This window comes from Malus domestica, chromosome 11, assembly GCF_042453785.1.
Source record: "Malus domestica chromosome 11, GDT2T_hap1".
NCBI lineage: Eukaryota > Viridiplantae > Streptophyta > Magnoliopsida > Rosales > Rosaceae > Malus > Malus domestica.
Window position 1 is genome coordinate 20,516,723 of NC_091671.1, and position 10,323 is coordinate 20,527,045.

At 36.8% G+C, this 10,323-nt stretch overlaps 1 protein-coding gene across 1 annotated transcript; it reads right to left on the bottom strand.

The window, feature by feature from the left end:
- Positions 1–7,967: 7,967 nt before the first annotated feature.
- LOC139189480 (uncharacterized) lies at positions 7,968–8,469 on the bottom strand. Its single transcript, XM_070808434.1, has 2 exons — positions 8,283–8,469; positions 7,968–8,194 (listed from the first exon to the last, which is right to left on the bottom strand). The coding sequence occupies exons 1-2, from the start codon at positions 8,467–8,469 to the stop codon at positions 7,968–7,970; spliced, it is 414 nt and encodes a 137-aa protein (XP_070664535.1).
- Positions 8,470–10,323: the final 1,854 nt, after the last annotated feature.

Here is a 10,323-nt window from a genome sequence, read left to right on the forward strand (position 1 = left end):
TTTGTGATTGGTAAAGGATGAGAATGGTCTGCGAATTTTTTTGTGGGATCCGGAGTTAATTAATCGTATTCGTTCATTTTATATCGTGTGATCATTTTTTATTAAGTATTTTTATATTTAATTTTAAATTTAAAATTCAAAATAATTTCTAATTGCACGATGTACGATGAACGGACTCGAGTGATTAATCCTCCAGATTTCCACAAAGAGAATCGATAAAAACTAAAAGGCTGACTGTTTGACAAAAAAAATAATTAAATACTCAATCATCTTTCAGAATACTTGGCTTTTTGTGTTTTAATTAGACTTATTATATTAATTCAGCAGTATAAAGTATTGCCCTTGAGATGCACACTTGATAATATTTTATGCCTCACATATCATACTCAACCACCTCACCATTATCTGATCATCAGATTTTAGATCATGATTATGGGAAAAAGCATCACCATTATCTTCTTTGCGAAAGAAGGCGAGGGTTGTAATTTGACACCAATGAAGTTTAACCTTTATCCACCTCTGATGGTACATTTTGAATAAGGCGAAGCTTCGAAGTTCTATTCGTTAAAAGTAATTTTTTTCAATCAATGTGCTTGTAGTTTTATTAGTAGACTTTTGTTCTATAATAGAGAGTGAGAAGGGTTTAGAGAGTTAAAGAAGGTAAATAATCTTGTGATATACATGTTAAAAGTGATTTGAGATGTATTTAGTATTTTTTCAAACCTTATAAGGTGGAAATTGTCATTGCATATTAAACCTACTCCAACCCTTGTAGTAAAATTCAAATTTTAGGTCATAAACTTACCAACTTGCTCTAACTCTTAGGGCAAATATGAGTTTTAACCCAAAACTCACTTATGGAACAAATTTAGGTCATGATTCCTCCAGGGTTAGTGGGGCTGCCCATCATATATGTGTATTCTTTTTAATTTTATATTTATAAATTCATTGAATCCAACTACTAAGATCTAACATAGTCAAATCCAACGGCTACGATCTAACATAGTCAAATCCAACGATAAAAAAAAGGATATAACAATCCAAATTTAAATCTAACAGCTAAAGTAATTAAAAAAAAATTACTTCATGTGTTTTATATTCTTTCATAGTGTTCCACAAATTTTATGGTGTCAACTTAGTGATTTTGTCATCCCGACCCGGAATGTCCACCTGGACTTTGAATTGAGCTTTGTTGGGCGACACAGGCAGGTGACGAAGTCATAAAGTGTAGTGATGTGAAAAAAATGTATATAAATTTAAACCTAAAAGTGCCTAAATGTAAGAGTGTGCATGTGAGCGGGAATGGACCAATTTCACACGTGATGTTAGAGCATAAGTAAAGTATAGTTAAATTAGAATAAAAACTATACCATAGGAAGTAGCTCAGATATCAGTGTTTGCCAGAGATCCTCCTTGACACGAACATTGGCACTAAATCCTGAAGGGGCGAAAAAATAAGGGTGAGGGAGCTTAAAAATAAAGTTTGTAGAAACCTTTTCGAAAACATAATAGCCCCACACCATAAAACAAGTATAGTTTCCAAATATAACATACTACGTATAGCATGAAAGTACTTACCGTAGCCAGCAATAACTCAAAAATGAAATACTTCATAACAATTCGTAAATAAGCATATAACTTTCAGTAATCACAATATCTTGCAAAAATAAACATATTATATCGAGTTCTCATCGACATATGCTAACACACGAGTTCATGCAAAGATATTCTGACATGAACAGGTTTGGGTGTAATAATGATTTAAGCTCTAGTACTACAATCACTTGCAGACTGATACTATGCGTATCACATACGAGTCTTAATTGCCTATAGCAATCTAGGACAAGACTGACACCTACAATGGATCTAAAGTGAGCGTACGGTGCGATGTGAATATACACGTGAAAGAATGGCCTTGGCCCCGGGCGAGTATTAACACTGGTACAACACATGATGAACAGATAACATAAATATGATCATGCAATGGTAAATAGATAATTCTAGTCAACATAACACTATTCATGGCCACACATATAATTAAGGCATCCCATAATAGTACGCATACATGTGCATCCCGCAGGATTCAGAATAATTTCATAATTCTCAACATTACGACATTTCTTTTAAACATTAAACTAACTATGGCATCACGTAGAAAATTCATTATTAAACAAATCATGTTGTCGAGTCAAACCTATCTCACGGACATCGAAGATCCTTGCGATGCATTTCACCTAGAAGCGAAACCATTCACTTAAAATACAACGTATTAACGTATATACATGTTTTCGTACAAAGTACGGCTAATAAAGAAACTATTTTAAAGCGGTTGAATTTTAGAAAACGGACGGCGGATTTGGATTCGGCACATCAAGAAACCTAAAGAGGGACCTCGGGTTCCTTCACGCGTCGCCACAAAGTGGCTGCACAGGTAGCCACGCGCTGCACACGTTGACCGCCACGCGCTGCACACGTTGATCACCACGCGCCAGTCATCGCGATTTATAGACTTTTGCAGGTTTTTGAGCTAACTTCCAGAGCTCATTCCGAGCTTAATTCTTCACCAAACACGATGATTCAAAAGCCAATTTGAAGCTAGAAATGTAGGAAACAAAACTATACCAAAGTGGAGCCTAGTTATGGTCCGTGTTGGCCGGAACAATGGCCTAAAAGTGGCCAGGTGGTCATGGTTCTAGGTTTCCAAAAATCTGGGAAAGTATCCCCCTTAGCCATTTCTGCAATAACTATCCTCCAAATCAAGTATAGAGGTTACAAACAGTACCATATCATGTTTGAAAGGAAAAATCTGAAGGATTTCGAGACTTACCATGGTTGCACAGTGGAGTTTTGCCAGGAAAATGGCTGTGGCGATGGTGTGTTTTCTCTGCACTTGCAGAGAGAGGGACGAGAGAACGACTAAGAAAAGTGGGAGAGAGTATGGTAGTCAGTGGTGGTCTGGAGTTCGCTGGAGTGGCGATGATGATGATCTCAGCCTCGAGGCTGTCCAATGTTTGTAGGGGTGAAAGAGATGACAGAAAGGTTGAGGGAGAGAGGTGTAGGTCACAAGAGAGACAGAGGGGAATATGACATGGTGGTCTGGTGTGGTTTAGCATTTCCTGGGGAGCTCTCCAGAGGAGGAAGGTAGTGGTGATGGCTGTTGATTCTCTGTGTTTACAGAGATGAGAAAGTTGAAGAATAGAGATAGTGAATATAATAAGGGAGAATAAGAGAGAGATGAGAGTGTTTCAAAAGAAAAAAAAATAGGGGAAAAAGCGAGGGAGACACAGGGATAAGGGAGGACAGTGGGGTGTGGGCCTCACTGGCTCACAAAACAAGGTAATAAAAGAGAAACAGAAAATATCTCTTGCGAATGTAACATTACCAAATCGTCCTTTATGTTCCTAAGTTCGTAAAATCTCTATCTAGCTCTAAATTCGATTTCACTTGCGCTTATGCGTTTGTACCGTCAAGTACTTTGAGAATATGGTAAAATAAAAGCTCATACGCGTCACATAATGATGGTCAATGAAAGTCGACAATCTCGCCAATAAGGGCGTTTTTGCCAATTCACTCTTTTAGAATTTAATAAAATTGTCAAATTAGGAACGGGTTGTCACATTTTTCAATATTTATTAGAATTTAAATATTTTTAGGTTAACATATTCATAAAATTAGATTAGAATAGTCTACATAAATTTATTTATTTTTTTTGTAAAAAGTTACTTTAAGAAAAAAATTATTCTAAATTCATTCTCTAATAATATTGAGATAAATTAATCCAAAAGGGTTGGAGGAGAAAAACTGTTTTTGGGTTAAAACCTAAATTTTATGCGTTCATTAGTATTAAATATTAATATGGGGTGCTAATTAAAAATACCTTTAATTATTAGATATTTGTTTAAAAATAAAAAAATTAAGATCTAACGGTTTAAATATCCGAAGTATCTTCTCTTCAAAAAATAACACAAATTAACCTCATTAATCTCAAAATTAGTGCTCACAACTATACGATCAAATAATAATATAATAAATAATTACGAATATCTTCCCACAGAAATTGAAACAAATCTAATTGAGAAGCTTTGTGGAATGAAAATTTCAATTAAACTAAAAATTATTAAGCATCAAATTTAACACATGAAAATAATAGATTGGAAACATAAGAAACAAGACCTAGGGCATCCGAATTCATCATAACCTATCACATCCTGTTCGAAATTTAATCATATTTTATTCCCTAACATTGAAAATTTTCAAAAAAATGCCCTTTGGCTGGCTAAGTGGAAATCCTAAGTGGACATTTGAGTCTTTATCACTCTTTGTCCATTTTCACATCTTTCTAGGTAGTACGTGTCTTTACGAACACATAAGCACGAATGAGGCGTAAATTGGACGATTTATGCTCTTTTTCCAATGAGGGGCAAAATGACAATTTTGCACCATCGGGATTCCATTACTTGTTGCAGATTGTAATATCACTGATTTATTCGTTGGGTTCATTAAGCAAGCGTGACACACCCCGTCCCGAAGGAGGGCATGTTGGCCGTCACGTGAGAGTGACGTAACAATTTACACAGTTCGAAAGTTTTAAAGATACAATTACTAAGATGTAACACCTGAGGGTGAGTCATACTTTTGTGAATTCTGTCAGAACATCGTTGGATTCCTCATGGCCACCAAAGCTCTGCTATTTGAACTTGGAGGGGCGCAAAACAAAGTTGAGTTGGTCAGTAACACAAAGTTTTTCGAAAATCATCTCATTATCAAAACGCTAACCCCTCATTGTAAAACCCGTATACTTTCCCACAAATATGTAATACGTATACTTGTCTCAAAACCATACTCAGAAGTAGTGATATGTGAATTATATGCCATGACAAAATATATATCTCATCAAATCATATAAGTAACTCATGCAAAATAATATGTCAACCGGATCCACCTATAGTGGCCTGTACGGCTGAATCTATAGCTCATAATCAATCTCATCAATCAATCTAGCCGGAGTCATCGCAAGTGACATGTACGACACTACACTGCACATGAGTCGGAACCCCTTAAAAGGGTCTGTGCGACTGAACTGGGTGAAATATAGTTATGCTCACACTATCCTCTCCTGATAGCTATGCGATAAATCGCTAGTCACCTACGAATCGGAACCACCTACGAGTGGTCTGTACGACAAGACTGGGCACCTAAATTGGATCCAATTGTGAGCATATGGTGCATGGGTGACTATATATATATATATACAGGCTTGAATCATCTCTACTAAATCACAATCACCCTAGTGCAGGTTTATGAGCTTTCAATCATATCAACTCAACAATTACATAATTTAATTTATGAACTTACCTGGCACTTACCTGTGCGTCCGCAGCACCAATCATGCATGTATGCAATTACTAATGCATAAATAATTAGGCATATATTTTGCATGGCATTTCATATCGCATTTCATATCACATTTCACTTAAATTGATTTCCTGGGAAAAAATCTCATTTATATAGGTATATATGGAAAACAAAACTGCCCACTCAACTGGAGTTCGCCCTACAACTCCCTAGCACAACACATCAAGGCGTCATGACGATCGATGCCTAGAATAATCATCAAGACATGCCTCAGAAATCATATCGATAGAATATAACTTATATAAAACACGTCACTACGTAGATCAATCCGGAAGATCTGCAACTCAAATTTCTTATCTGAAACTTCCAGAGATCTACAATATACCTCTAGGACAACATCCTAAAATTTCATTACCATCCAACGGTCGGATCTCCGTCAATTGCCAAAACTAAGTGACGGTTAACATTCTATATTATGAACTTACAACTTCAATTCCGAAAGATCCGTAAATCGGATTCCTGATCAGTAAGTTCCTATAATCCTCAAATATTACGTATTACAACGTATCAAAGTTTGGTGATGATCCAACGGTCGGATCGTCAATTCACATTTTCACCTAACCACGAATCGTAACGAACTTAGGTTCAATTACTCAATTTATGTCAATCAATTATCAAAAATGAACCTAGAACATTAAACACATGCTAAGAATGACATTGGCGGGCCACTGGCCATGCGCCGCTGCACGGGACACCTCGAGTGGCGGTCGGCCGTCCCGGCTCGCGGGAAAATCCAACTATCTCCAAAAATTACCAAAATTTACAGAAATGAAGATCTCAATGAGTATAGTAAACTTTATACCTGAGGCCAAGGCCAATTTGGCCTGGAAAGGCTCCAATTCCATCAAACCCGTGAAGAACCTAAGAAATGGGTGAGTTCCAATTCGTCCTCATATCAACTCCACCGTCCCAACCAATGCTTGGGCTTTGTTCTAGGCCTCAAGAGGAAGCTATGGGTGGTGCCAATTGGAAGAAATTGCTTCAGACATAGGAGAATTTTGAACATGAAGCTCGCAGCACTCGTGGGTATTTTCATCCAAACTCACACCTAATCTCCTCAAATTTGATATGGAAATGATAGAGGGAAGGCATATAAGATGATTGGGAGTGGTTGTTTAGCTCAATGCATCGAAAAAATGGGTGAAAAACATCAAAATATGGGTGTGGGTGCCGCGGGTCGAAACGGGTCGCGAGTGAAGACCTGTTTTCTTCCTTCTCTCCTCCACTTCTCGCCCTCTCTCCTTTCCTCATTTCTCTGTTCTGATTGGCCGGTCTCATCTCTCTCTTCTCCCCATTCGCCAGTCTCTCTCCCTGGTCTATCCCAGAGCTCCTGCCTCTTCTTTGGTTGGGCAATTTTGCCCAACCCGCTCCTTACTTCTTCTTTTTCACCAGTCACGCACACATACACACACATACAAAAAGTTCTTATCTTTTTATTTTTATTTTCTTTCCCTTACATCCAAGCCATCCATTTCAGCTTTCCTTTAATCTGGGCCATCCAAATGGCACACCAAATTTTTATAATAAAATTCATAAAATGCCCAAACTTCAAACTTTAAAATCTTTTTTATTATAACTCCAAATCATGAATCGTCTGCGCCCACGCTTCCGTAGCGACGAGTACTACGAGGATATGTCAAGAAAACAAATCTTAGATGGCACGACACGACGATTAACCTCGAATAATGCGCGTACCTCAAAGGGCATTTTTGTAAAATCCTGTATTAAAACTTTAAAACCTCTTAAAATCAAGGACGAGCTGTCACAATCTACCCACCTTAAAAAAATTTCGTTCTCGAAATTTACACAATCTTTACAACCCATCAATATCCATAAAACAACCTGAAACACATCTCTCTCATTCGACCTTTTGTCTCCCAAGTAGCTTCTTCTGCTGAATGATTCCTCCATAAAACTTTCACTAAACGCACGATCTTAAACCTCAGAACTTATCCTTCCAATCCAAAATAGTCACTGGTTCCTCATCATAAATCAAATCCGGATTAACTTCCAAAGATTAAGGAGGAATCATACGTGAAGGATCTGAAACATCATATTGAAGCATGGAAACATGGAACACATTATGCACTTTCGACAAATCTGGAGGCAACTCAAGCCTGTAAGTCACTTCACCGACTCTCTCGGTGATCACATAAGGTCCGATGTACCTAGGACTTAACTTACCTTTCTTCCCGAACCGAACCCCGCCTTTCCAAGGTTAAAGCTTCAGAAATACTCAATCACCTACATTATACACCCGATCAGTGGCATGTCTATCGGCAAGGCTCTTCTATCAATCCTGGGTCACTTTCATAATAGCTTTACTCACTTGAACATTCTGAGTAGTCTCCTCTACTATCTCAGGGCCCACTAATGTCTTTCCCCAACTTTAGACCAACACAAAGGTATACGACAAGCTTTCCCTTAAAGTGTCTCAAATGGTGCCAACCTGGTGCTAGAATAATAGTTGTTAATATAGGCAAACTCCATCAAATCCAACTTAGCTTGTGAATCATCACCAAACTGACGTACCGAAGCTCTCAGCATGTCCTCTAAAGTCTGAATGGTTCTCTCTGACTAACCATCTGTTTGAGGATGATAAGCTGTGCTGACTTAGTAAGCCGATTAACAATTACCCAAACGCCATCACACCCGTTTCGTATACGAGGAAACTTGTACACAAAATCCATAGTGATATTTTCCCATTTCCACTGTGGAATGGAAAGTGGCTGCATCAATCCAAAAAGACTTCTTTCTTTCTGCTTTGACTTGCTGACGACTGATACACATATTCACAAATTCAACAATTTCGCTTTTCATATCTGGCCAATAAAAAAATGGTCGAATGGTATGATACATTTTAGTACCTTCAGGATGCATTGCATAAGTTGAACAGTATGCTTTGTCCAAAATTACTTTCTTTAATTCCATATCAATAAGTACATACATCATGTTCTCTTGCATAAGCATGCCATCTGATTCTCTAACCCTGAGGTCTTTCTTTTTCTCGTCGTTCCTTGCCTCAATTAATTCTTGGGTCTCTTCATCTTCCATCTGAGTTTCAAGCACACGACCCGCTAAAATTTGGCCTAACTTGAAAATTAACAAGTGAGGCTTCTTTTTTTATCTTCCACTCCTAACTTCACTCCAGTGAACCGTAAATCATCAAGAAGAAGACCATAACAATCATAACTGGCATGAAGTCTAGCTGAAGTCTTCCTACTAAATGCATCAGCTACCATAGTTGCACGATCAGGATGCTTCCCACTGGGTCACCCATCATGGGAGTGCTCTTGTGCGCTACTCGCTTAACTTCGGAGTTCCGATGGAACAAAACTGTGAGGGCGTGGTCGGGGCCCAAAGCGGACAATATCGTGCTACGGTGGTGGAGCGGGCCCGGGAAGTAATCCGCCCCGAGCCGGGATGTGACAAAGTGGGCAAGTAGCCCCGTCTCTGTTAGTATTTTATTAAGGAAAAATTAGGAGCTGGTCCCTAGTTACTATTGTGCATTGACTGAAACTTTATTAGTTTTCAGATTTTGATCCAAGATGTAATGATGAATTTACATGTTAGTTACATAATTTTTTAAAATAAAAATTAATAATTGATTTAGAATTTTAATACTCACACCTTTATTAGACTCCTAACTAATTTTCAATTCAAAACATTTCCAAAATAAAAAAAAAATTAGAATAAGTTTGTACCCATTAGCTTTTTATAAAATATTCTTCAAATTTTTAATCTTATATGCATCCTTCATGTAATTTTTTTTCAAATTTTAATCTTAAAATGTACCCATTCTTAAATATACCAATTTGTTATATGTAAAATGTACCTTTATATATATAACCTATTCAATTTTTCTCTACTCCATTTTTAAACTTATATGGGGACATTCTTTTCTTTTGATTTGAGAAGGTATTCATGTCAAGATTAATCGAAGAAATTTACTAATGTTATTAAGCCTAATATATATATATATATATATATATATATTTGTGTGTGTGTGTGTGGTTTTGAAGAAAGTACCCATGTTTTGGTACACTAATTTTTGTGTTAATTTTGATGAATGCACCTATGTTCACACACACACACACACAATAGTATAATTTATATTTTAATATTTTTAATCCCACAAATTATGAGTTTTTATTTAAAATCTCATTAATATAAACAACTATAAATTTTAATTTTTAATTTAAAAAAATATAGTAACATACATAGAAATAAATTATCACATTAATTTTAGGGACTTTGATCAAAAATTGAAAACCAACAAGGCTTCAGTAAAAAAAATATTGATAGCTAGGGACCACATCCAAAGTCTCCCTTTTATTAATTAGGTCTCGTGCCTAATTAAGTATTATTTGGGCTTGACCCAAAGACACACACACGTATTCTAGTAGTGGTCGTCATCGTGTGGGCACGAGTGGAACCAAATTCGGAGTCCGTATGATTTAGTTACGTTTAAAAGAAATAACTTCAATACATTTCCTATCCTATTGCTATAATTAAGTGGTGGGACCCACATTTAATTTTAATTGGGAAATAGACAAAATAGACATTTTCTTAATCATGAGACATAAATATAATTTTTTGAGTATGCACACGCCATGCACAACAATCAGACATAAATAGGATTTTTTCTGCACCTTGAAATGACCAAATTGCCCTTGTATATAAATCTTTGACCAGAACACGACATTCACATGATATGCTAACAATTCTGAGCCAACCCAAAAACCCAGAGCTCACAACTCTCTCTTCGAAATTAGAAAAATGACGTCATCACCTGTGATGTCACCACCATATACACTATACACACACACACATGCACATTATATGTACAATACATGCACGTGATATGCACAGAATTGAAGATTGAGCAATGAGTTTCTTTTTGCATGA